Source organism: Neolamprologus multifasciatus, chromosome 16 (assembly GCF_963576455.1).
Source record: "Neolamprologus multifasciatus chromosome 16, fNeoMul1.2, whole genome shotgun sequence".
Taxonomy (NCBI): Eukaryota; Metazoa; Chordata; class Actinopteri; order Cichliformes; family Cichlidae; genus Neolamprologus; species Neolamprologus multifasciatus.
The window spans coordinates 13,288,435-13,315,429 of NC_140454.1; the positions used below are offsets into that span (position 1 = coordinate 13,288,435).

At 42.3% G+C, this 26,995-nt stretch overlaps 1 protein-coding gene across 20 annotated transcripts in view; it reads right to left on the minus strand.

Annotated features, from left to right (window-relative positions):
- Positions 1 to 98: 98 nt before the first annotated feature.
- Positions 99 to 26,995, minus strand: part of mycbp2 (MYC binding protein 2) — a 61,730-nt gene continuing 34,833 nt past the window's right edge. For 4 of the 20 annotated variants that reach the window (XM_085134490.1, XM_085134481.1, XM_085134491.1 and 1 more), the window contains 43 exons: positions 26,833 to 26,920; positions 26,705 to 26,754; positions 26,417 to 26,589; positions 26,135 to 26,279; positions 25,836 to 26,042; positions 24,800 to 24,855; positions 24,612 to 24,727; positions 24,373 to 24,470; positions 23,145 to 23,261; positions 21,254 to 21,394; positions 19,955 to 20,032; positions 18,879 to 19,103; positions 17,785 to 17,917; positions 17,562 to 17,687; positions 15,288 to 15,467; positions 10,772 to 12,409; positions 10,517 to 10,686; positions 10,178 to 10,425; positions 9,927 to 10,094; positions 9,276 to 9,433; positions 8,979 to 9,178; positions 8,683 to 8,832; positions 8,439 to 8,599; positions 8,194 to 8,350; positions 7,877 to 8,101; positions 7,708 to 7,773; positions 7,312 to 7,551; positions 7,133 to 7,222; positions 6,967 to 7,047; positions 6,597 to 6,863; positions 5,679 to 5,962; positions 5,466 to 5,589; positions 5,252 to 5,371; positions 5,065 to 5,166; positions 4,843 to 4,971; positions 4,526 to 4,658; positions 4,283 to 4,386; positions 3,516 to 3,704; positions 3,324 to 3,431; positions 2,907 to 3,116; positions 2,716 to 2,823; positions 2,110 to 2,275; positions 99 to 1,223 (listed from right to left, as the gene is read on the minus strand). In XM_085134490.1, coding sequence (XP_084990616.1) covers positions 1,108 to 1,223; positions 2,110 to 2,275; positions 2,716 to 2,823; positions 2,907 to 3,116; positions 3,324 to 3,431; positions 3,516 to 3,704; positions 4,283 to 4,386; positions 4,526 to 4,658; positions 4,843 to 4,971; positions 5,065 to 5,166; positions 5,252 to 5,371; positions 5,466 to 5,589; positions 5,679 to 5,962; positions 6,597 to 6,863; positions 6,967 to 7,047; positions 7,133 to 7,222; positions 7,312 to 7,551; positions 7,708 to 7,773; positions 7,877 to 8,101; positions 8,194 to 8,350; positions 8,439 to 8,599; positions 8,683 to 8,832; positions 8,979 to 9,178; positions 9,276 to 9,433; positions 9,927 to 10,094; positions 10,178 to 10,425; positions 10,517 to 10,686; positions 10,772 to 12,409; positions 15,288 to 15,467; positions 17,562 to 17,687; positions 17,785 to 17,917; positions 18,879 to 19,103; positions 19,955 to 20,032; positions 21,254 to 21,394; positions 23,145 to 23,261; positions 24,373 to 24,470; positions 24,612 to 24,727; positions 24,800 to 24,855; positions 25,836 to 26,042; positions 26,135 to 26,279; positions 26,417 to 26,589; positions 26,705 to 26,754; positions 26,833 to 26,920 — 7,845 coding nt within the window. In that variant the 3' untranslated portion in view covers positions 99 to 1,107. Of the gene's footprint in view, positions 1,224 to 2,109; positions 2,276 to 2,715; positions 2,824 to 2,906; positions 3,117 to 3,323; positions 3,432 to 3,515; positions 3,705 to 4,282; positions 4,387 to 4,525; positions 4,659 to 4,842; positions 4,972 to 5,064; positions 5,167 to 5,251; positions 5,372 to 5,465; positions 5,590 to 5,678; positions 5,963 to 6,596; positions 6,864 to 6,966; positions 7,048 to 7,132; positions 7,223 to 7,311; positions 7,552 to 7,707; positions 7,774 to 7,876; positions 8,102 to 8,193; positions 8,351 to 8,438; positions 8,600 to 8,682; positions 8,833 to 8,978; positions 9,179 to 9,275; positions 9,434 to 9,926; positions 10,095 to 10,177; positions 10,426 to 10,516; positions 10,687 to 10,771; positions 12,410 to 13,457; positions 13,563 to 15,287; positions 15,468 to 17,561; positions 17,688 to 17,784; positions 17,918 to 18,878; positions 19,104 to 19,954; positions 20,033 to 21,253; positions 21,395 to 23,144; positions 23,262 to 24,372; positions 24,471 to 24,611; positions 24,728 to 24,799; positions 24,856 to 25,835; positions 26,043 to 26,134; positions 26,280 to 26,416; positions 26,590 to 26,704; positions 26,755 to 26,832; positions 26,921 to 26,995 lie in introns of all 20 variants that reach the window. The other 16 variants (XM_085134501.1, XM_085134482.1, XM_085134486.1 and 13 more) reach the window with 16 other exon arrangements.

The window sequence follows — 26,995 nt, forward strand, 5'->3', positions numbered from 1 at the left end:
ATATTTTATTTGGTGTGAAGACTGGCACCCTCAAATCATCCAGCTGTAATCAGTCATACTGTGAGAGGGTTTTTTCCTGTCTTACTATAAGTTTATCCTTTCTTTTTTTTTTAAATTACAACCAGGATTTACATCCACCATCGTTCACTGCAGCCGCCAGGATCCATCTTCTCATTTCCAGACAACAGAAGAGATGTGACATTTAGAAGAGGGGGGAAAATTACGACCGTCTACTGTATAAAAATGTACAGTGGCTTTATTGACATACATTCCATAGGTTAAACAGCTGCAAAATAGGAGGCACACCCAGTATTGCACTTCATTAAAAGTTCTGGCTCAAAACATAACCCAGAATATCAAACAAAACTGAAGTGAAGAGTAGCAACTTCGGAATACAGCTATTTTTTGAATAGTATCATTATATACAAGATTAGATAAATCGTACACTATTTTCCTCCCAAACATAATGTTCTTAACAGTCTTATCCACCAACTCAACTCCTTTTTTTCTTCTTCTGTCAACCCATGATGCACTTGACAGCGGAGAATACTGTACAAGTTTACGAAAAAGTTTACATACAACAATATTTTAAATTTATAGTTAGGAAGCTGGAAACACGGCCTGCTCCATATTTTCTTTTTTTCAACTTTTTTTCAGACCCACGCTGATCCACAGTTGTCTATATGCAAATTAATTCATATTCAATGTTTAAACTTGTATTGTTACACTTGAGTGATCAGGAGGTGTGCAACGTCTATAGAAGCCGAGGGAATACAACGGCCGCATGCAAACACGTCACGAGAAATTTATTTATTTTTTTCTTCTTTTTTTTTTTCTTTTTAATTCAATTGTTCTTTTGTCCCCCTCCCTCCCCTCACCCATTCAGGTCACTCCGAACCCAAACGAGTTACTGCTCGCGGTCGCAGCGGATCCAAGGATACTGATGGTGGTGAAAGAGCAGACCTGAGGACTCTCGGCGTAGAGCAGAAACCTGGTCCAGTGTCCAGGAGTCTTGGCAATGCAAGAGCCAAACTTGGCGGCTGAGCTTCAGCAGCAGCAGCCAGAAATCACAGTAGACAAACTGGTTTTCAGAAAAAGTCTTGTTGTTTAGAAGGTGTGGGCGTTCCTGCACACCCCGCAGCCAAGAGCAAACTCTTCCCCCGTTGGTGGGTGGACTACATGCAAAGGGCATTCAGTGCCCTCCAGCTGCTTGCCTTTAGGCCCTGTGACAGAGAGGATAACATTTACACATTAGCATTAAACCTCCTGGTAGGCAAATACAAAAAGAGATCAAGCTACTGTAGTCTGGGCAGGTGCAGGGAGCGCAGGACAGGATGTCGAAAATATTTTGTCATCCTAGAGTTATACAGATGTAAGAACATCATGTTTCTCAAATAGGCCTGTCACAAAACCTTCCTTTGTTCTTTAGTATCTGTAAAAACTGCAGATACTGTAGACGACAACAACAACAACAACAAATGGAATGGGAGATGCAAACACAGGAGCAGCAAAAGGTCAGCTGCGTCTTTCGAGCAGTGTGATCAGGTTACAGCCGATCATTATTCAGAGTAAGAGACGGACACTCTCACTGATCTAAACTCCTGAAAGACAGTGGCTCTGTACACAGTAACCAAGGTGACCAAGTTTCAGTCATTTGTTATTAAGTAGCAACTTCCAGGGTTAAAGATTAAGCCAAGCCGAGGCTACTGCAGTTTCTCAAATGAACATGAAGTTGACTCCACACAGACGTGCATGTTAAGAGGAGAAGTGTGCCACAATAAACAGTTTTGGTTTTTGTTGCCAAGTTCCCCTTTCATGCCATCTGAACAGGAACTGTTTTTGTTTTGTTTTCATAACCCACTCATTAAAATTATACTAAAGTTATCCCTTAATAGGAGGCACGTATACTCTGAGTGACAAGCAGATGCTTCACCTTAATAAGCAAGCTTGCAAGTGCCTTCACAAACTTCACAGTCTAATGCATAAATGGCTCCAAAAGCTAAGATTGCGATGGTCAAAATGTCAGATTTGTGGCCAATTGCTGATAACATGATGACATCCATGTTTATGTATAGAATTATGACAAGATACATAGGAATTGTTAAGCACCTGCAGGACAATGGGGCAGTTCCTCTTTGGGGACGCTGGTCATCCTCTGGAAGTCATCATGGCAGGCATTACAGAAGTGTGTGGTGCCAAAGCAGAAGAAAACAGCCACAGAGCAGCAGTACCGGCATTTATACTCAAGGAAGTCTGTTCCATGCTTGGAGCACATCTGATGAAAGGACACAAAAGATATTAGGGATGGGCTTATATTTTGGTTTTCAAGGACAGATGAGCACCATTTTTAAGGAAAGGTTTGGCTTTCTTTCTTTATTGTTATTCACTTAACAGTTCATGTAATTTGCTGTAAACGTACAAATTGTGAGTAATATAATTTGGCCTTCAAAGACACTGAACAACATATAGGTCAGTTAGTTCTACAGATGTCATATTATTCATTTAAAGTGCTATATACATCCTACACTGTTTTGTTGTGCTTTGTGAATAAATGTTAACTCTTAAATTCGCCTCAGGCCAGGTTTGTGTGACACATGAGCTGGTCTGGTGTTTCCGTCACATGATCCAAGAGAAGATAGTGTGAAAAGCTTTGAATCAAAGGATTCAAGCGCCATATTATTCATTTAAAGTGCTCCTCGCATACACATTTCCCACCTGAGCCCTGGACACATCTGAGCATGCTCCACAGATCAGTTCACTGGGGTCGTAGTCGTCTCCCTGTCCTGCCTCTGCATCGCAGCGAGCCTCTCCCCCAAAATATGCCTGGAAAAGAAAAGCGTCATTTATTCTCCATCCTTATAACAAAGTTACACTAAAATATACTAGGTCTTTAATCCAGGTGGTACCTTCTTGCACTTGTAGCAAACATAGTATGCATATCTGTTCATGGCAAAGCCTGCAGGGTCATTGTGAAAGCGTGCCCCTGGTGTGGTTATCGCCTCACTCTTGTGCAGACCCTCGTACTCGAGCCTCATCAGAGCCTTCCTCCTCACATCCTCATAGAGCTCCTTAATGGGATCGAGCAGGTCCTTGATCACAGAGTGATTGATTTTGTTCTGCAAACGAGACAAACAGGCCAGCAAGTGTTGGGTTTACTTCACATGCTAAAACGATAATGAACAAAAGCAGTCGCAGTATGGGAGGGAAACGCTTTTTCAACAAAGCACTTAAACAAACTTGAGTCAATCAAAATTTAGGTGTGGTGAAAATAGTTCAGTCCCTTTGTCTTCCCGTAAGTCAGAGAGGGTCAAGTTGCATTTTACCTTGCAAATGGGACATAACATGAACCCGAATGTGATCCGAGGCCCCAGCCAGCGATTTTCAAGAACACGCCGAGTGCACTGAAGGTGGAACACGTGAGTGCAGTCCAGCTGGAAACGGATCAAGAAGTTAAACATTAAACAGGAGGACAAATTTAAATCCAGATGGGACGCTTTTAATGAACAAAGAGCTACCTGTATAGCAGGAGCAGCAGACAGGGCTTCAGTGAAGCAGATCATACACATGTCATCCGCATCCTGTTTCAGGCAGCCCGTGTTCTTGTCACAGCCGTGCAGACATGGCAGGCAGCTGTCCTCGTTTTTGACTCCTCCACAGGGGTGTCCGCAGGGATGAGTCTTACTGCACGCCAGTTTAGCGTACTCCTGAGTGGCCACAGGAAAGAGTTGGTTAGTGTTAGGAAGTACAGCACAAAATATCTAAAATTCAGCCTGGGCTAAGCTTAGCTGATTTATTTCTACGATTTCTCTATTTATTTGTAACATAAATAGAAAACACACAAAATTACACTAAATTAGGGTGAAGGGATTTTTCAAGGCTCATTTCTCATCTTAAATTTTTAAAAAGGAAATCAGCTCTGAAGCTTAAATATTTTGTTTGGTTGTCAGCAAGTTTCTGCAAAAACTACAAAATTAAATTTGATGAAACTTTGCTGTTTGCCTGTTTTCAACTTTTCCGCTCAATATCAACATCACCTCCAAAGTGTGCATCAGCTCTCTCAGACTCCTCACCCAGTATTTGTACGGCTCACTCCAGATAAGTCTTTTAGACACAACTGAGGACCCTTTAGGTGCAGCTCAGGTTTATGACATTGAAAATATTCTATAACAATTTTTTATTGAAACTAAACCAGGTGCTCACAGTTTTAATAAACCCCTCAGTCCATCTGCATAGACTACAAGCAGAGACACTGAGATTTCATGCCATAGATCAAGCGTGGTACCTGGCAGTCTGGATCTGAGCAGACGCTACCCACTGCAGACAGCTCGGTCCCATTTCTCGTGCCACAGAACCTGCAGGCATCTGAGCTGCTGGACGTTGGTTTACCTACAAAATTATTAGGCTTGGTCAAAATAGGAATAGATGAAAGCCCTGAAAATGCAGCTTCAGTAGAAGTCATTTTATCAGCTTACTGATATGGCCATATGTATGCAATGTTACCCAACAAAGCCCATTTTAGTGTTACCTGTGTGCTCTCTGAACTCCACCATGGCCTTCATAGTCTTTGAGTCAGCCAGAGCCATGAGCCAGAACAGCTTGGTCCTCCCACAGCCTTCATGAAGATCCACCTTTATGGCCTCCTCTTCCTCTTTAAACACCTAAAACACATTAAAAATGATTGATTGTACACTGCAAGGAAAATTATGTCCAGTGCCTCAACTGCTTGTGAAATATTGAGTAAAAATTATACTTAATAATTATACTTAAAGCTCCCCAACTGAGTGGCTACTTAATATCGTTTAATTTGTTTTTATTTGTCTCTAGTAATAAAGTAAACCTCACCTGTCTCTGGTGAGAGCGTGTGCGTCTGTGCAGGTGGAGGAAGCGGTCACAGTCAGTGCAAAGGTTCCCACATATGTTACACAGGATGATGGCTGCTGTCTCACCATCATCATGGTTGTCACACATGGGCTGCAGACACAAGGCGAGTAAATGAATAATTACTCTTTTGATGATCTGTCTTTAATAATTTGTCATACAGTGTAGCTTTAAGCTTTTTCTCACCATCTGCTTCTGCTGGCCATCTTTGCCCATCCAGCGACCAGAGGACAGCCTGTCTACATGATCTTGGTCCAGCACACACAGTGATGCCAAGGCCAGCCAGAGCTAGGTAACAGCAAAGGAACATGATATATAATAAATACACAATATATTTAAGGTTATGTGATTGCTTATGACAAATTTTTCATACCCTTGTGGTTGCAATACAGCGTACAGGAGACCTATGCTCCTCCTCCATTTTGGTCAGTGCTATGATGGTCTCGGCTATTGCATTTTTGGTAACTCTGGACCAAGCGTCTGAAAGGTGCCCCTAATAAAGAGGTAATGTAGAGGTCATTTTACCACATAAGAAATTTAACACAGTGTGAAACAAGAGATGGCTTAAAAAGTCAGCGAAAACTTACAGCTGCCATGTCTTTAACCAGCTTTATGATGATCTCCGCAATCTGTGGAGGAGTGGAGCCTTTCATCCACCAGTGGCTCTCCCCTCTGCGGATATAGCTGAGCATAACAGGAGGGGGCGACATGCTTAAGAATATAACACAGCTGTCATTTTTCAGGAACTACACCTCAGGAAATCTCAAGCATCCCAAATTTTAAAAAAGACAGACCCTTACCTGGAGTTAAAGATCATTGGAAGCGTGACTGTGGTGACCCCTTTTCCTGCCGTCATTCCGGCTGCACCAGAGATCGTGGTGCCTTTGGCTTTCAGCTGCACAGTGAGGGCTTTTGCAATACAGCCCAGGAACATGTCCAAGATGCCGAGCTTGTTCCAGTCACCTTTCTCTGTGGAGTGAATGATGTCACTGATGTCTGCCGGTGGCAGAGCCTTCACCCCAATGATGCTAGCAAGACGCACAGGCGTCACCTCCGGCAGGACACGTCTAAGCAGTGAAGTCACCTGAGAAGTAGCCAATCAGATGGTAAGCAAGATTATACTTTCAACAGGCTCACAAGGTATTTGCATAAATATCTGTAAACACAAATATCTTAAAACCTTTTATGAAAAAGTGACTCTACACCAAAATTACAGTCATTTAAAGACAGAATTTATAGACGTCTTTGTTCTAGTTGGATCTTCATCTGATTTCTTCACCACACCGTTGCCAACAGTGAGCGATTAAGTCAACTGAAAATCTTTTTTATCATCAACATTTAACACAAAAATTAAACCACTGTAGTTTGTTTAAAGTTTTTTGTTTTTGTAAACCATAAAATCACTCATGAGGAATAATTAGATGGGTCCCAATATTGTCTGTAAATGGTTCAACAGTGATGAACAATCACACTGCCAAATCGTGTAATTCCACAGAGTGCCAGAAGGTGGCAGCAAAACAGCAGGAACTGTCCAAGCTGCCAAACTTAAAACTAACTACACTAAGCAGCTTTCGAAATACTCACAGAATGTAATGAGGAAGGAAGTGGAATCAATACACAATCGATGCTGATGTAAATGTGTTACAAGAAAGCCGCACAAGTTTCCTCTGATCATTAAACTGAAAGGTTTTTCTTGTTCTGTTTACATCCTCTCCCACCTGTCTCTGTACTCTTGGAGAAGCTGTGTGCAGCAGAGAAAACAGGTCCTGCATGAGCGTGAGCTGCTGGGCCAGGTACTGGCGGCCAACGTTGGAGCCGCTCAGAGCCAGGACCATGGACAGGAGCTCAAAGCAGTAGGCGTCAGAGGAGGCGTCATCGTCGCTGGGCTGAGAGTTGGCATTCTCTTTGCTGGAGATGGCGTGTTCCCACTCCTCTCTCACACGCGTTGCCTCCATGCGAATGGCTTGAACGATGTGTGCACAAACCTGAAAATGTCACACCACTGAGGTTAGCTGACGGAAGTAATATTTCCACGAAATGACAACGGAATTTCACTGTTTAACGGTTTAAAGTGAAATTGCTATTGACCTGTTTCTGCAGGTTGGTCAGTTTGCTCCTGCTAAAAATGATTCCCACCATGTGCTCCTTGAGGTCAGCGTCAGAGGGTGCCTGTTCACAGAAATGCAAGATGAGCACGTATAAAACATCAGGTTTGAGGTCACTAAACAAACAGTTAAATAACTAAAGTGCTGACCTTGTCTTCTCCCTCTGGAGATGAAAGCAGGTTTTTCTCCTCCTGCTCTGGAGTTGGCTCTGCATCTCCACAGATTAGTTTTCCAAACACCTACATTTACAAACAAAGTTTAAGAAAGAGAAACGCTTACAAGAGTTTAGAGCTAATTGCAGGTATGTGGAAAAGCCAGATGAGCAGACCTGTGAGGTAATTAAGCGGAAAACTCTGAGAGTCTCAGCTTCACAGTTCTTCTGCTGAGCCATGCTGGCTGAGATTTGTCCGGGTATCTTGATGGCTTCGCCGTCTTTCCAACCGAGGACCTTCACCTGACGTACTCTCAGGGTGTTTTCAGGACCTTTCAATTCCACCTTGATCACATGATGATCCCCTCCAGGAAGCTCACTCGTCACCCAGCCCATGTGACGCGAGTCGAGGTCAGCCTGTGACAGAATCGCAGAAAGGTTGAGAACTGCCATGTTATTTGATGGTTTGTTTCTTACTCCTTATTTCAAAAGGAGAATAATTTAGAAGTAAACTGTATATGCAGCTCAGAAAACAAGAGCCATTCACTGTGAAGTAAGTTAAATTATAGATACCTGCTTGATTCTGCAGAGGTCTTCTATCGCTTTTCCACACAGGAATGTAACAGAAGTAACTTTGTTCTGTAAATATAAGGGAAAAAAAGAATTTTACTCAAATCAATCAGGAAACTGTTGCAGAAGCAGGGTTTTAACCACAACGCTTGTTGTGCCGTTGCCTGCTTACCCCAATGTCCCTGGAGTTGTCCACATGAACAGACACCTTAACAGCGTTTATGCCTTTCACACAGCTGATGGTGATGCTCTTGGTTTTGTTTTTGTCTTCATCTCCAGACTCCCAGAAGGTCTCGGTGGAGCCGTCTGTTAGGCTGCCGATCATGGCAGGGCGACTGGACGTCTTGATGTCTACTACACTGGTCAGGTCCTTCAAACAGGTGACCAGGCAGAGATCCTGTACGAGGTACAAACGTATTTATCAAGTTAAATCATGACAGATGAGTAAGCTCAGGTGCTGGCTGCTAAATACGCTGTTAATTTTCTTGCCTGGCTCATTGCTTCATATCCGGACTGCACGCTGATGTTGAAGCTTTCCTCACTGTCTCCATCATCTGACTTGGATAGGATATTGTTGATGTGATGGAAAACATTGCTCTGGTGGAGGAACTGGTGGTCGGACTGCTTGAACTTGAGACTCCAGCACCTTAAACAAAGAGTCACAATCATTTATATTCCCACAGAAGCTCAGAGCTGCTAAAATTACAAAAGGAGGCACAAAGGAGAAACTGTACCTGAGTGCCATCTGCTGTAGTGAGCTGCCACTGGGAAGTGACATCATGAGGTCAGAGATGGTCTGAAGGAGGCGGTGGAAAGTGTGGGGCAGAGGATGAGCTGCTTCCCCAGCAATAACAATGTCAGACAGAGGGTGTTCGCAAACGCCAAGGTCTCTCTCCTGTGCAGAGGTGATGTTCATAATTAGAAAGTACAGTAAAGCCACCTTCATATCACCCTCCATAACTATAAACAACTCATTACCTGTTCTAAATTTTCTTTGTTCCCCTTATTCTCATCGTCTTCCTCATCCTCAGGTTCAAATGGCGATGGCGTGAGCGATGCTACAAAATGCCAGAGAATATCATGCAGAGAGGTGGTCTGGATCACATTGCACAGAAGCCAGTTGAATGCCTGACAGGGAAATGAAAAAAAATGTATTAGTCTTATTATAATATAGAAATGGGTGTAATATTAGAATACTTGCCTACGAACCCAAGTTATTGTAATTAAAACAATAATTAAGGCAAGACTGAGTTGTGTTATTCAGACAACTTTACCTCCATGGCAAACACCCTGCAGGCAGATTTCCTCAGTGCATGCTTCATGGCCACCTCTAGGCCCTCCAGGTCATGGTGCTGGATAACAAAAGCCAGGACGGGCCACTGGAAGTTCCTCTCACCCTTACTGAGGGAGCCGTGGGCTGAGATCAGCCGGGATAGCTCAGGGGATGGGTGACGTAACAGGGAAGAGCCAACTTCTGTACAGAAGACAAAGTAGTTTATTTATACACACGGTGCTGTAACTCACTCTGGAAGGACCAATAAGCACTTTTTGAAATGACAAGACGCAATTACCTGCATCACCACTATGGACCCTGCGTCTGGGCACAGCTTTGACCCGTGCTGGAGAGGGCGAATGTTGCTTGTCATATTCTGATGCGACAACTGAGTAAGACCTCTGAAACACCGTCCGCTTAGCCGTGTCACTGTCTGTGATTGGACTGGTCTCGAGACTATAAGACACAAACAAACAAATGCTGGTTACCCCTTAAATATTTTTAAGGACATTCAAGAACTTTAAACACAATATCGAAGTGTTGGCTGACAGAACAGTACAAGGACATGTTCAGCAGCTACTGAAGTTGTGGGAGGAAGGGACACATGAATGTATAGATGTTAACAATTTAAAAAAAAAAGTTTACATAAACACAAAGCCTTCTTTGTACAATTTAAGATGTGGATTGTGATGACAGAGGTGGACGTTTTTAATTAAGTGTGCTGGCTGTCAGAATGTGCAGGGGAGAGACACAAGCTGGGAACAACTTGTGCAAACAGTGCCTATTGGTACAATTGCATCATCTGTTGGTCAGTTATGAATAACAATGTGGAAACAAATAACCTAACATATAAACCAAAAAAAGAAAAATCTCTGTAATGAGAAATCAGAGCTGCAATTAACTCTTCTTTTAAATAAAAGAAGTAAAAATTGAATTCATTGTCAATTACCTGGGTGGCATTGATTTCATGTTGCTCTCTGGTTCCTCAAACACATTCGGGCAGGCGTCAGGGGTGACTGAAATATAGGGCGCGGGAACAGATGTTGAGCGTAGATACCTCATCTCATCTTGGAAGAGGTTATCATCTTGGTAGGCTCCAAAGTTCTCAGTGTGTTGTCTAAAGGAAGAGTAAGAGACTCAAATCTTTATCAGCACACATCACTGTAAGGTTTTCTTCTCTATGTCTGAGCTTGTAATTACCTAGCTAGTGTCTGTAGGTAGAGGCAGCCCATTTTATTGGGGAGTTCTTCTGAGACACCCTCCTTCAGGCTGGGGAGGAGGTGGGAATGAAGAGGCCGAGGAGGGTGGTGGCACAGCATGCTCGGTTCAGCTGCACTGCTGAGGGACAGTAGGAACAATGCGTTGGCCCGAATCACCTGGTGGGCCTCCATAGTGGGCAGCGCCCTTGGAGTCTTCACCTGCAGAGGTTTCTTCCTCGACTGCTTCACCTGGAAAACAAAGGAAAACAATGGAGTTTATTTCATGGAAGTCAGCATGATGTCAGAAGCTGATTCAAGGAGGAAGATTTAAAAACAGTACCTTCTCCCGGGCAGCAGTCTGTTTCTCTCTGAGGTATTTCTCCCGACAGCGATCACACACCAGGTACCAGGTGCTGCCTCCTATGCCGCCGTCTCCACAGTTTCCAGCCCAACCACCACAGAAGTGGCCAATACTGTTGTAGCCCTGACCCCCTGCATACCGGCCACAGCCTGCCATAATAACACAAAGGAGGGACGTTAAGAAACAGAAGAGACTTACAATTTAAAGTGTGTTACAAGATACCACTGACTGTACCTGGATGAGCCTGCCTCATATGGTACGTGACAGGGTAAGGGTGCGATTCACCACACAGCTCACAGATGGTGTCTTTCTCCGGTCCACCCATTGCAAGTTGGGCCATCTCTCCAAACAGATTCCCTCTTGGACGCACCTCTGCCTTTTCCCTTTTCTTTTTCTCCTTCTTTGCCTTTTTACTGTCTTTCTCATGCTCTTTCTTTTTTAAGATGGCACTGGATCCCGGACTGGGGAAGATCATGTTCTGAGTTGCTGCCTTGATGGTGGCCATAGAAATGTCCTCCCAGAATGCAACCAAATGCTGCAGTGTTAATGGTAAGATTGATTTTGCCCTCATAGAGGGATGGGAAGTCATTTCATAGGAAATGGACTCTCCTTTTCCATCCTCACACTTCTCTGGCAGCGGAGGTTCCTTCAACATAGACAGCACCTTGTTTTTGTTGATGCTGCCCATTTTGGAGATGTCTGGGCCATGTGGAGCAATATTAAACATGTTAAGTGCAGAGGAAATCTCCAAGGAGTGGCGATTCTTTAATTTGCTCTCCTTCTCCTCAGCGCCCTGTCCTCCCAGGGAGCTGCGAATGGGGGCGTGCTCTTTGGTTAAGTCTGGGTTGAACTTGAGGAAAGAGGAGCAGGCCATGGCGTCATGGACAATGCCTTCATGCCACAGGAATGCTGCAAAGACTGCGCGTGCACATTCAGCCACCGAGGGAGACATGGCCTGTTTGGCAGGTTCTGTGATCCTAGTTGTGCTCTCTCCTTTAAACAGAGGCCCGGATTTGTCCTTTTTAGAACGCGTGTGTCGACTGGAGGTTTTGCGGCTGACTTTGGGTGAAGAGCGGCTCTTTAGTTCCTCTTCGACAGGGGCTTTGCCGATGCTGAAGTGCACCTTACACGAGCCTTCTTCAGCATTACGGAGCTCCACATTCTCATCATTGACATCCTCATTGGAGAGGAGAGCGCTAGAGGTGCAGACCTCCACGACTTCACTGTGCAAGTTCTCTTGGGTAACATGTGGTGAGGGAACACGGTTCTCTGCGTTGCCAGTCATCCCTTTATTTGGGTCTTTAGGAGACAGTTTAGGTTTGGGGGAGGTAGATCTGCCCCTAAGTGGCTCTGTAAGGGGAATCTTCTTCTTTCTCAGTGTGTCTGGGTCCAGAGTATAAGAGTCTGATTTGGATCTCTCTCTTGGAGGATCGAGCTGGGCTTTGGACGAAGGGCTAACTTTAGGTGGGAGGTTCTTGTCATGGTGGGGTGAAGAAGAGTGCTGGGAAGAGTTGCTGGAGGGGCTAGACCTGCCTGACGTGGATATACTTTTTTGTTTGGGAGAGGAAGAGCGAGAGCCAGGATTCGGAGACTCGGACCGATTTCCTGAAGTTCTACCATCTGCCTTTAGAGCCTGCAGTGTGTTGTGATTGGGCGAGTGGGAGCGGCTGTGCGAGTCAGACCTCAGTTTGGCCGTGTCGGACCGCAGTATAAGGGCCTCGCTAGCTGTCATTCCACCCTCACTTGTTTTGACCCTGCTCTGCTCAGAGGAGCGACTTCCGCGGCTCTCCTGTTTGGCTGAGCGATTCTCCTGACGGTGTTTGGAGGCTGGGGACATCGGCCGTGCACCAGGCATGAGGTTCCCTCGCTCACCTAAACATTAACAGGTGAAACTCAGTTACACCACAAAAAAGGTATCAGTAAGAGTGAAAAACAACAACGTAATAAGAAAAACAAAGAAAGGTACAGAAAAACTGAATGAAGAGTAAAAAGAGAGCTAATGTCAGGAATGTGAAAGATGTTATGTCTTTTAATGTAAATGGCAGTGAAACATTTTATTAAAACAAACTAGTGACTTATGTGACCATCTAGATCAGGGTGTCAAACTTAAATGGGCTGGACCATTTTTGGCAGAGTCAGTTTAACTACACATTTAAAATGCCTGAGATATCTTAATGTATACGAAAAGGTGCAATTTTCAAACAACATGTCTCGGTTTTTCTAAATGAGAATAGATTTTGTTTATTTTCTTTAACACTAATAAAAAAAATTAAATCTACTTACTGTGCACCCATTGTAAAAACTGAATTTAAAGAGAAAAAAAAAAATCCATTACTTAATTACTGTGGCGTAGTATAAACAGCAACAGCCGAATCAATCATTTATCAGTAGGATAACATTGTCCAAAGCCATGCACTGACCCTGATTGGAGTCTTTACGAGCCAGTTCTGGCCCCTAATGTTTGACACCTCTGATCTAGATGTTTTGCAAATGAGACTGTTACTGGATAATGGAAGCACTGATGAAAGATGAATCTCAGCCCAGTTCAGGGACCACTCCTGATAATACTAGAAATACCCTTGGTATTGACCAGAAACCAAGTAATTATATACCAACTACAAATATCCAAAAAATGTCTATTCAATGAACAGCTTGAAAGTTCTTAGTTTCTAACTGACTTTAAAATCATGTGCAACACTGAATAAGTCTTAAATGCAGTTTTTCCTCAATTTTCTTCCCATTAGACTTTAAATATTTTAAATTCGGCACCATAATTTAAAGCTTTGCGCTAACATAATCTCTCCCCCCCCACCCCAAAAGTTGAGCACAAAGCCCTTGATTCACCACAGAGCAGACTTTAGTTCCTACCAACCCTCTGTTCAGTCTGAGGGGAGGCATGATGCATGATGTGATTACCCACCCTTTTGCCTCAGAGCGAGAGATGAGAGAGCAGTACCATGCCCAGCCACGGACACATTGCTTTTGTGCACACGTTCGCGAGAAGCAAGGCTGCATGATGAACCATCTACAGCGGAAAACAGTGGAGCAGGTAAACAAACAAGACATGGAATGCAAGGAGGCCACCGCAGAGAAAAAGAAAGAAGGCATAGAGGCAATGGAGTCAAGGAGGTGGAGTAGAAAGTGGCAAAAGGACACCATGTTACAGTGATGAGGGGATCAACAGACAGACAAACTGACTGGCGTGTAGAAACAATTATAGAAGAATAACAGAAAAACAAAGAACCCTGTAAATGTCATGGACAAAGTTGTGCACATGTTTTAGTTAATTTGTGAAATCCTCTCCTCTTTTGGGGCCAACAATACAACCTTTGGTAGGAGGTCTTAAACGGACAAAGGCTGCAGGACTCAGTTTAACTGCTTAAGATACTTTATTGATGACTTTATTTAATAATTATTATTATTTGTGCAATGCATCGTCTTTGGAAGGTACGTGCATTTCCCAGGAGGAAATATTCTTATACAAAACATCCCTTTTTATGTGAACACAGAACATGAAGCAGAAAATCCAGCATAACAGACATGTGATAACCATGGTCATGAAACTCATCATCTCCGACTGGGGTTTTAGGTTTCGTCAAGCCAGCTAACGCAAAGAAAGCTTGACTTTGTTGAACTTCCTTCATAGTACACTCATCTCTGAGTTGATACAGTGTTTTCAGTAATGTTATTCATTTACTTTCATTCAGAAAAGGTGGCCACTATAAAATTATTGAAGGTTGGAAGATTGCTAGTATACTAAAACAAGAACATAAATTAAGAAGTTGAGCATTAAAAGAACAAAAACAAAAACATTTCCCTGCTCTCCATGACATCTTCAGGGCTCCGTAACAAATAGATAACAGATTAGAAAAAAACAAACAAAAAAACAACAACAACAACAACAACAACAACAACAAGTACACAGGACGCAGTAGAGCAGAGGAAAAGACCAACAGGGAGAAAGGGTGCCAGACAGGCAGAAAATATTACAGACAAGTGAACTGATTTTGGATGGTGTTACAAGACAGTGTCTTTTGAATTGCAGGGCTTTTAAAATTTTAAATTATCCACTTCAAACGCAAACTTGATATACGTAGAATATCATTAGTTAATAGCTGATTTTTTATTTATTTTTTGCTTAAGCCGTTCATTGTTTAAAACAAACAAAATCCCCCCAAACGCAATAACTGCTATAAACAAACAAGTGTTCAGACTTCTGTTTGCATTTTCTGTCACAGCCTGGGCTGTTGAAGGTGAAAGTGAAACAAGCTGTTACTAAAGGATGGAAGATGCAGATTTCATTTCAAAGCAGCAATGAAGCAGATGAAGAACAGGGTAAAAGGCACGCTAAACAAGAGAGCAAGCACAGCAAGCAGAAAATTAAGCAACTTGGCCAATTACTTGAGTGCATGGCAAAAATATCCCATTGACTTGGATATAGAGTCTATTAATGTTTGAAATCTTGCTTAGAAAACAAGTGAAAGTACCAGCTCATGGATTATTTAAAGGTCATGTCACCTGTTTTTTTATAAGAAACAAGATTTAAGCATGGAATAGACTTGTCGGCTTATTATGGATATTTCTGCACCGTACAACACAACTGTGCTGATATGTGTCACATATCATCCTGTTCTCCCCCAAAAGTACAGATAAATTAAAAACAGATTACAATTCCATGAAACGAAAAGTTGGGAGGAAAAGGATCAAAATCTGTGCTAGCAAGCGCTGTCAGAAAGCTGGACAGACTTACTCAGAAGCTGTGGTTGTGGCTGAGACAGTTGGGAGGGGGATTGTCCAAACACAAATGGGCTGTGGACAAGGGAGGAAGAGGAGGGAGGTTGGGCAGCTTGCTCAAATATGGAGGAGGAGGGAGCTGCTGAGAGGAAGGGCCCAGACTGAATGGAATTCAGTATGGCACTCAACCGGTCACCTGCAAACATGGAGACAGAGGAAGGGGACAAACTAAAGCTTTTACTATGGTTTAAGGATTCTAAATGGGGGATGTAGGTCAGTCACCTATTTTTCTTATCAATCATTTCAATCATCGGCCAGGAGGAGGAGGAGTTATTATGGGCATCCGGAGTCCCAGCAGTCGTGTTCATAGATGGAATTGGGAAACTAGCATGAAGCCTAGGTGGGCTTAATACTATTCTGGATGAACTGAGCACAAAAAGTTCTAGTATGGTCCTAGGTTTAAAAAAAAAATAAATCAAAAAAGACAAGCCAAGTAGTTTATAAAGAAGAAACTACAACTCCCAACAAGTATTTTATTAAAGGGAGAAAAAAATTAAATTGGTTACTTTAAAAATCTGCCCAGTACAGGGTATGTTCTACCAGACAACTCCAGCAACTACAGATGGTCTATTCCTATTAGCAACAACAAATTGTACTTTTTTCACCACAGCACAGCAGCACTTCCTCCCTTTTCTTAACAGTTTATGGAAAATGTATATTGTTCTTTTTATTATTTTATTTTAGGGCTCAGTGTTACAAAAAACCTGCATGTCCTCACAAGAAGTTCCAAGATCCTCATCTTGGGAAAATCTCACTGGATAGCTTCTCCTTAGTGAAAGGTTTCACTGCGCACCAAGCTGCAAAACTTGGTCGATACACATTTCCAGAGGGTTTTTTTTCTCTATTTAAATGTCTATAAAATACATTGTAAAGTGAGGGCTGATAACCATCAGCACACCATTTCTTTTTTTAAGGTTTCTCTGTCCTGCACACTCAGAGCCCAGGTGCCGCCTCACAGCATGAAAGCTCAAACCCAGAGGTGGCTAGTGATTCAGACTTTCCATTAGATGGCTCAGTGGGGGCTTTCAACTCATGCACGAGTTGTAAAATCGAGGTGGACATGCTTGTATTAGTTGAGTATTTATTCTAGACGTGCATTTCCACGCACATTTTCTATGTTTCAGTGAATATTTTCAGCACCACTTTATTATTTTCATAATCTGTATTGAATTACAGATTTAATACCGCTTCTACAGGTTAGTTGACTATGTACCTTGCGTAAATGGGAAGGACTTTTCAGATCAAGGTAAATACAAACATTCACGACAAACTACCATTGCTTACCCAAGCCCCTGTTAAAAGGATGCAACTACATCCATTTCTCCACATTACAAGCAGTCTTAACTTCATCCAAGTATAACGGTAATCCATAGGCACTCCTTGCCAACAGACATTTAGAGAAGAAAGCTTGACAATGTGTTTACAATCTGCATAGCAAAGGTATTATGCAGGTGCATTAGAGTTGCAGATTTATTGCATCTGACATCTAGACAAGTAAAACAACCTTCAACTTCAATCATTGTGCATAACATAACCAGAGTTCCATGATTAGCATGACTAAGAATCCTAACGGGGCAACCTCCTTTTTGTGAAAGAGCAAAGCCATTTGAAAAAAAAACCTTGCTACTTTGGTAGCAGAAACACTGACTTTAATTAGGTGATGTTTGCAGTATTTGGCAATATATTGTAGAAAACATTGCAAACAAACATTGAAAACAAAGCCCCTAGTAGCCCAAATGACCAGGGGCACACTGACTGGCCCATGCAAGCAAATTTATGCCTGACAATGCAGAAATATCAGGCATGAAATAACAAAAGGTAGACACAATAAAAAGCATGCACAACAAAAAGAGATGAAAGATGACGCCCGTGATTTGAAAAGACCGACCGACTCCAACTGCATCACTTAAACTAAGGTCTGATACTAGTATACACTGTGACTGCAAATTTAGTCTTTTTTTGACGTTATAAACAAATTAAATTTGATAAAGCAACATATCTGCATAGCAAAAATGAATTAAATTGTTTCATTTTTATACACAAAGAGTGGCGTTTGGTGAGTAATGGTTTATTTGAAAGGATTTTAGTGAGAAAAGCAAGTAAAAGTCCTGATGCCTTTGTTACAATAACGTACAAGATAAACAAGAAAAGGAAGCAAAGAGAATTTATATCTTGGAAAGGTGATCTGCACATGATGCATGATGTTAACTCTACTCCAAGCTGACCTTACCTTTGTTGTTGGAGATGCCATAGTCAAAGCCCTGTGCTCCATTTGAAGTTGAGGCTCTATTGAAGGCCTGCACAGAGAAAGGGCTGGGTGGCGGGGTCTGGTTCCCATGCTCAAGCAATGCTTGCTCTGAAAAAGTCAATTTAATAACATTGTTTCATCATAATCTGGGATTAGGAGGGCTTAAATCTGGGTTAGAAACTGTTTAATCAGCCACGCCACCTACCATCATCGTGGCGAAGGTATTGGTTTCCACCACGGTCTCTGGCCAGTGACCAGGCCTCTCCTTCATCACTCTCACAGAACTCCACTACACTGTTCTTATCCAGCTGTACCCAGGTTCCCTCTGAGTTGACCACCTGATACATAAGCAACACTATTTATCCATGCTCATACATACACACACACACACGCACAAACAGCACATTTGAATCCACTTTCAAAATCAGCTACAGTCAATTTTCTTATTCACCCACCCTACAACCACCGTATCCACCACATACAAAAGGTTCTACGCAAGATCACTGACATGCAAGTATTCATCCCATCTGATTGACACACACAGAATATAGAGCAGCAGATCACAATAAATTGATTTGGTGTATTAGCAGACACAGCTAGACAAAACTGATGAGCTGAAATTAAAAAAAAAGAAAAAAAAGAAAAACAAAACTTACTCTAAGGGCTAGTTTATTGAAAGGTAAATGCATGAAGCTGTGTTTTCTCAACTCCCTGAAATATTATCATTTTGGAAATTCAAAAAACAAAACAGAAAACACACAAACAGATGAAAGTATTAGTATGTGCAGGCAGCATCTCCCAGATCCACACACACTAGTAGAGGCGCAGGAAACTACTGAACAGCATGACACACCACCACCGCAGCCAATGACAAGTCATAACCAAAAGAGGAGAGGCTCCATATCGCCAGGCAAGAAATCACTTAGGTGCTTATATTGACAAAAATCATTACAAGAGCAGGAAAGGTACAGTCAAGGCACAGAAAGGCTCCAACATTTTGTGATTAGGCTTCCACTGAGAGACCTCAAGCCAGCTGAATGTGACACCCTGAAACTGCAGTGGATTCATAGACAAACTGGAATTAGTCAGTCAAGCAGAAAATTGTTGCTGCCACAGCAATGGGCAGAAAGATAGAGAACACACACACACCCAGAAGCAGCTCATGTATTCCCCTTTGAAAGAGAGATTGCATTTGAAGGCCAAAATCTACTAAAAATCAGTATAGCTTGATCCAAGCAGTCTGAATAATTGAGCTCCAGCCACAGAAAACACATTTGATTATTTGGGGTGAGTGCGTACCTCGCCTATGGCCTTGACCTTGTTGCCAAGAACTAACATTCCAATGGGGATACCCCTAAGGTTTGGGCAGCTTCTGATGTTGTGACCAGAGGGGCCGGTCTTCACTACCTTATAAAGCCCCGGACCGCCGCCCTGCCCTGCTCTGTTCTGCACCCGAATGGGGGCCTCGTGGGAAGGGCAGCTGCTCACCTCCTTTATGTTCTCCTCCAACTGGCCCCTGACCTCCTGCAAGAGTTAAGAGCATGGATTAGAGTCAGTGCACATCAATAAAATAGGCTGCAAAAATGTTCAAGACCAGCACAGGGCTCAGACTACAAAGCCCAGAAATGTGAAGGTGAAAAGCACTTAGCAGCCTCACAGGGAAATGCTGTAAAAAGCATGCAGTTCAGCCCTCTTTACGTGTAGTAACTGCCATCTTTAAGGTCTCAAATAGCATATTTGCTCTTTTTTTTTTTTTTAAACCAACGGTTCAGTGACAAAACCAATGCAACTCACTTATCCGTTCACTAACTATAAAGCTGCACACAGCAGCCAGCCAGCTGAGCTTGGCACAAAACTGGAAAGGAAGTAAGTGTATCCGTCGTCACAGTAAAATCATACAGCAATTTGCCCCTGATATTAAAAATATCACCCACAAAGAATTGACAAACACTCACTTTAGCATTTTAGTAATCCAGTTAAAAACAACCAACAACTTAAATAAAATGCTCTCATTTTCAGTTAAAGGGGGGCATGCTATGGCACACACAGAAACAGGACTAGATATGGCAAGCCTTTCAAACAAGACCTCATGCAACAGTCTGAACATTATTATCTTCATCTCCATGCAACATACAAACTTTAATACAAACAATTACTATTAATCCTAAATGTGATCACTGCAGAGTCTTCAGTAGCCACCGATATGATGTATTATCACGGTACAGACAACCATGCAAATACAGTTTGACCTCTTATACCTCAAATTCACACTGTGGGACAACTACAAAGTCACAAGGGGTTCGAGGATACAAGAAAAGAAACAGGCGATAGGCTATGGGGCAGTCAAACTATGTTCCCTCCTTCACACAACTCACCTGTGGTGGGAATATAGTTAAGGGGGTCCATGACAAAAAGCCGATATCCCTGACTCCTTGGCTAGCATTAAAGACATTCTGAGCAACAAATTGTAAAACAGTCAAGAAACAGTAGACGACTCAAGACAGGAGAGAAAAACAGGAAAGGGGAGGTTCTAGTGTATTTTTTTGGAAGAAAAAAAAAGAAAAAAAAAAAGCTCTTGGCTCTTGTGGATTTTCCAGGATAAGTCAAGTTAGGAAGACAGATTCAGACAGGCCAGTTAGTTGTGGAGCACTGAAATAAGCCAATGAGTGCAGAATTAAAAGCAGTAACAAAACAAAACATACAAAGAAAAAAAAATGTTGCATGGGCACTGAAAATTCACTCCCAACACCTTATTGCAATCATGTCCAAATCCATGACCAAATGACTTAAAAAATGTAAAAAAAAAAATAAAGACATATAGAGAAGAAACTTCCAAAAAAATTCCCCATTTGGATGATGTAGTGTGTCATGCTGTTCAGACAGAGACCAGACATGGAAGCCTCCTAGCACTGCATCCCAATGCAGAGGTGGAGTTACAGAGAAGTAGAGGTACAATTATCCACTCAAACCTTTCACAGGCCAGTGACTGCTTCATGACAGAAAACCACCATCTTTGGATACATTCCCATTTAAAACGGCATCAATTTCTTGAATTATACCCAGTTGAATGACCCATTTGAGTCAGTGGCATTTTTAGGGTGGTTTTTGCGGCATGGAGCAAAATGTGTGGGGGGGAACTCCTTGCCATCACATGCTGCAGTGAGCAACTCTTTATGAACTGTGAGTGAGAAGCGATGAGTAAATGAAGACTCAACAGTGCAGAATAAGCAAAGGCAAACAGCACACAAGTGCTCTTTCGCTACATGTTTCCTTGTCTGACAGGCCCTGCATTGGGGTTTACTTTAATGCACTAAACATATACCACCTCACCACGTGAACCAAGTGTTCACAGCTAAACACATGATGGTTATGTAACAGTAAACCTTTTGCCTTCAAACGTGAGTTAATGCATGCACACTCCAGCTGCTGTTCCTTTGCACAGTGTGTTAGTCAAAGTTTCATACCGAGATATTCCATGCACAAGAAACACCCCAGCAGGTACACTCTAATAAGATACTCTGATGATTTACCATGCTTCAAGGACAAACCCAGGTAAGTCCTTGAAAAGCCGTTCTCATTAAACAACACAGATGAGCTCTTCCCCAAAATAAACAGTGCAGGAGCCTCTAATCGTAAATGGAGACAGGCTACTCAGCAGGCCGCCTTCTACTTACGTCGGCTGGGACCAGTAGGCTCCTGCCCAGGTGCTGGTTAAAAGAGAGGCACCAGGCTTCAGTGTACCCATTCATGTTGGGAACATACTTCTTTACAGTTTCATCATTGAGCCTGAGCCACACACCATCATCATTGTGGATCTAAGGGAAAACAAGCAACAGAGTAGAGCAAAGGCATGCCATCCTGTTACTAGGGAAGTAGGAGGGGAGTGCCCTCATACATACGCACGGCATCTCTGAGGCTGCCCAAAGTAATTAGATAACGCCACGCTCATGGTGAAGCAAGATGCAGGTGAAACATTACATGAATGTTTCCGGTACTAACGACAAAAGATGAGAGCAGATATTGTGCAGGGCTGACAACTACAGTCAATACATGCCACATTACATTGCAGTTATAAAGTGCGTAGTAATTTAAGTAGGGATGGGTACCGGTATCCGGTGCCATCATGGCACCGGTTCTGACATAAACGGTAGTAACCAGACCGAAAAGCAGCGAATATTTCGGTGCTTTATTTCGGTGCTTTTTTTTCCTGAGCTGTGATACTTTCTTCTTCCTTACATTTGTATTGGCGGTTGGCAAACAACTGAAAGGTGCATTACCGCCACCAACTGGTATGGAATGATACACTTTAGATTCTAGCCAATCATTTTACGTTTGGAGGATAGTAGGCGGGTCCAGGTACGTACGTTCTTTTAGAGCAGAGCTACAGATTAAAAATGCCCAAGGCGAAGCGGTCAAAAGTCTGGCTGTACTTCACAGCAAAAGATGCAAACTCAGCAGCCTGCAACAAGTGCTTTAAGCTGATACTGTCAAAGGAGGTCACACTTTAAAACACCTAGCGATGCATAGCGGGGTTTTTTTAAAGCCGAGAAATGCGCAGTATTTTATAGCTTGCTGCGAGACCTCACACCGAGCACATCTACTGCGGGTGTGGTGCCTGTTATTGGACCGGAGTTAGCAACATCCCCCAAGAACCTGAAGAGTAGAGTCCTGGCCCCTAGCCCTGCCAGTGTAGCAGAAATGATGACGGATGATGATGGCAGCAGCAGCCGTTCTTCTCTGCGTGAGTAGCTTAATGTTGTTCGTGTGTAATTTACGTTGAGTAAGCTAACCACGTTATTAAATTAATGCATGTAAGGTGAACTAGCAAACACCATCATAGCTACATGCGGCTGTCTTCGTGTTTGATGGCAGATACTCTCTTCACCCTGGCCAAAAAGGCTAAAATGACCAAAGAAAAAGTGGAAAACAGCTAAACATGAGAGGTTTTTGGGCAAAGTTTGTGTTTTTTCCATTGTTTAAGCACTGCTTCCAGCCAAGAGTGATACCATATATGCCCTATAGCTGCAGAAAAGGCTAACATTGTTATCTTTTTTACAAAAAAACAGCTGAACATGAGAGGTTTTTGGACCAATTTTGTGTTTTCCATTCTTTAAGCACCGGTTTGGGCACCGGTTTGGGCACCGTTTAAGCACCGGCACCGTTTCAAAAGTACCTGTTTGGCACCGGTATCGGATAAAACCTAAACGATACCCATCCCTAAATTTAAGAATTCATCGTCTCATTTGGATTCAAGAGGATGGTGTTCAAGCTGTTTATGGAGCCTCAGAGTGCCTTGCAAGAGCAATAAGCAACATAAAGAGCAACAAATTTATGAGGTAGTAATCATTATTGAAAGAGGTAATTACAAAGAAACTACAGAAATCATGTAAAAAGACTCAAAATTACTTTAATCTAGAAAAAAAACCTCTAGATTTTGCAATAATTATGAGTCGGTTCTTATTGATTCAAACAAGAAGAAACACAGAAACAGAACAAAAGTGGACCCTGGTGTTCCACATAGAATACTATATATTACGGTCTTCTGCCTGGTCTAAAGTAAATTACCTCGTCAATGAAAGTGATGGTGCCATTGACATGCACTATGCCTATCTGTTCACTCTGCAGGGAGGGGTGACTACGCACACGCAGGCCTGCGCTGTCCTTGGATACAAATTTGCGGACCTGAGAGAAGCAGAGGGGAGATGGAGACCGTGAGCGGCAGGGGTAAAGAACAGAAAGGAGAAAAATAAAGTCAATAAGAGCAGTAGGAAAAGAAAAAGGAGAAAACAGTTGACAGTGATAGATTGCATGCTTTAATCCAGACAAAGCCCGCTTCCAAGTACAAGCATACACACAGCAAAAGATGACTAATCTTAAGGAGCTTCATTTCATTAGCACCTGTTATGATGTTTGTTGTGTGTTATCTACATTGATGCATGAAGAAAAAAATCAAAACAAAACTTTTAAAACATGTCCAAAAGGAGTATACACAAGTGATTGAAAAAAGGCACACATTGTTGCTTGTTTCCCCCATTATGGATTTCAAAACTCAAAAGGCCACAAAATGATGATGACCCCAACGTGCATAACATCAGGTAGATGCAATTTCTGCATCTGAAGCAATTTCCAGTTCCTACACCATATTAAGTACTCGTCAACGTACACAGTCTGTATACATGCACGATAGACCCTAACAACCAGACTCACAGTGCTCAGTCTTAATGTTTGTCTTCATCTCGTTAGAGGCATCACAAAAGAAAGGACATCACACCGAAATCTACCGTGGCATTATAAAAGAGTTGGATTTATTTGCTCGTTTACTTTGTGACCAAAATATTTTGGACTGGACTGAGGTTTATTGCTTCCTATGAACCAGCAAATCCAAACGAGGAGGCGCAAACAGCCAAAAGCTACACAGAGGTGATAAACAATTCTCAGTATGAACTGAAATGGCTGACAGACAGCCGCCGTACCGCCTCTGTGGAAGGATTTACTGTCACTGCCGCACTGGAATAACTTTGCTGCTCCCTCGTTTTTTTTTTTTGTTTTTTTAATAACAAAAAAAAAAAAAAAAACTTTTCAAAAGGTCAAAAAGGATCTCTGTGTTTCTGATGAAACTTATGTCAACATACTGCATAAAGCAGCTGGTTCAATCCGTTAGAATTTGGTGTTGGCAGGAAATCCTGTTGCCATCTCTGTTGAGTTGCATTTGCCGGATGACTGCAGGCATGGTAATGTTCAGCGTGTTTGTTCATGTTCATGTCCTAGTTGGTCAACTGAAAGAAAAACTCACCTTGCTAGGCTGAGGCTCAGCTTTTGGCTTGACCATCTGAGTGCCAGGTGGTATCATGCCTTTGGGAGGGTCTTTGACTTCTACCTCCAAACCAGCATCTAAATGATTTAAAAAGGATTTACAACTCAACTTTGTAAATTCACAAGAAATTTATTGCCTCCACATAAATTTCATGCTTCTATGGGGAAAGACTTAAGAGAACGCACCAGCTTTTTGAACGTGCGTTTAGACTGAATTACCTATTTCAATGCCATCAATGGTGACGTGGATCGTATAGAGGCCGACTGCTCCTGGAGTCCAATTGGCACTGTAGGTTCCATCAGTGTTGGCACGGATGAGCATATTCTCGCTGGGTCTGTGTGGGCAATGAACAATAAGTAGACTGCGTCTCCGTGGAAAGTCTGTTCTTTTTTCTGCACTGTCTTACCTCTTTGGGGTGGGGGAAGCAAAGCGCAGCTCTTCAAAGGAGTAGTTTTCATATGCCTAAAACAGACACAGATGTAACGCAAGAGCAACAGCAAATGCACTAGTTTCCCCCCCTTTTTTTTAAGTCAAGTCACATTCCCCCTCTATGATACAAACTCATGATGGGTTCAACAATTTGCCTTTTTTTCCCTCTTTACACTTAGTGTAACTGCTGTTTGGTTAATTGAAAGACAGGGCACCAATCAGATATTCATTAATGGATTACGCTACAACAACTGAAAGAAAAAGTAGCACACTGTAATTTTAATTCAGCTTCTGTAGTTGTCCGTGAGCTTGACTTTAGCTTCCTTCAAAGTGACATAATCGGGCTACTGAAACAGGCTTTCCATTTAAGTACATCATAAGCTGGAGAGCATGAACACCAGCCTTGTGACTAGCCTCTGATTGATGGCAAAGGAGCACTTTTTTCCATTACTACCATGCAACAAAAATGCACAACTGGCATGTTTTATACAGCAAACTAAAAGGCTGTCACTCCCAAGGTAAGCCATTCATTTTTGACTTTATCCTCCTCAGATACACAGAAGCCATCCTTCAGTAAAAGTCTGTCAATGTTAATTTTATCTGAACCAGTTGGTGGAAGAATTTCTAAGCCCTGTAACACCCGTCTCTAATTCTCATACACAGTAAATGTATTAGAATAACATGGAGCCTTTACAGTCTTCAAGCTACAGGCCATACTCATCCATTTATACACATTTATGTGGCACGTTTTTTCTTTTTTTTTCAGCTTACATCTGTACTCACTGGCAGGTGTATTCAGATTTTTTTTAAATTTCCCAGTATATTGTTATAATCTTCTTTAGCCATTTCTAACAAAGCTCTGTTTTTAAAATATTTATTATTTAATGTTACCAAATGTTAAATGTTGTATTTCAGAATCTAACCACCCAGCTCCAACTTGAGCTACAGAATCTGCAACAGGCTAATATACACAGGTGAGGTAGCAAGTGGCGCCCCAGTTACATGATGCTGACCTTCATCATGGTAATAGCAATGTACCGAGCCTCTTTCACAATCATGGGCTCATAGGTGGCTTCCAACTTGGGCACTGGCAAACCTCCAAAGGTTAGGTCGGGTCCAGAGGAAGAAGGGGAACAGCTTCCAGGTAGTCGCTGCAACTTCTTCACATTTTCTGGTTGCACTGACTTTTTCTGTGAAACAGGTACAGCCTTCACCTCCACCTACAAACAAAACATAAACACAGTGACCGACAAATTCAGTAAACTACTTTTGTAGGTTTGGCACTTTTTTCTTTTAAGAGAGTTTTCCTGACCTTCATGTTAGGAACATGCACCACATCTCCATACTGGTCTTTGGTCTGAACCACTACAGTGGTTGGCCACCCACAGCGTATATCATCTTTGTTCAGAATCAGGGATGTCTTCTGAGGATCTGCGTAAGAGTCTGGCTGTAGCCATCTGCATTGGTCAAACAAAGAGGGAACGAATATGTAGTAACAGCCCAACTATTATTTATCTCAAAGAATTGAAATTCAATATGAATATTATTTTCTTCTGAGGTAATTTTCATTCATTTTGAATTTTTTGAAACATACCTAGCCAGACGTCCCCCACTTGAATTCTGCACACAGGTGATGAAGTCCTCAAGGAAGGAGTGCTCATTGGTTTGGATGTGCAAGGGTAGATTCCCCTCAAGGGCCTCCAGGATGGTGGGAGAGTGAGACAAGGCCAGACCCTTCCCAAGGATCCCTGAGTGGGCCTTACACACCTGAGTGGCAACACAACACAAGTTTCGAAAGTTAAGTGCTTAGTAGAGATAGCTTTTTTTTTTTTTTTAACTTAAATAAATTATCAAGGAAGGTTTAACTTAAAAGACGATATACCTGAAGAGAGGCTTCCTCAAGAATCTCAAGATCTTCCTCCAACTCATTGCCTACAAAAAATTAAATCATGATTATACGAGTTATGCAAAAGGCTGCCTCAAATGCACTGATTTTACTTTTTTCTGTACCTATAGGAAGGGCCAAGTCTTTCTTCATTAGAGCCGCAGCACACACACTACCCAGGTAGGCCAACTCCTTCTCCAGTTGGATAATACCCTGAAATTTACAAAACATCTGTCAGAAAGGTATTTATTACTTTTTTACAGATGGCATACAAAGTGCTGTAAAACT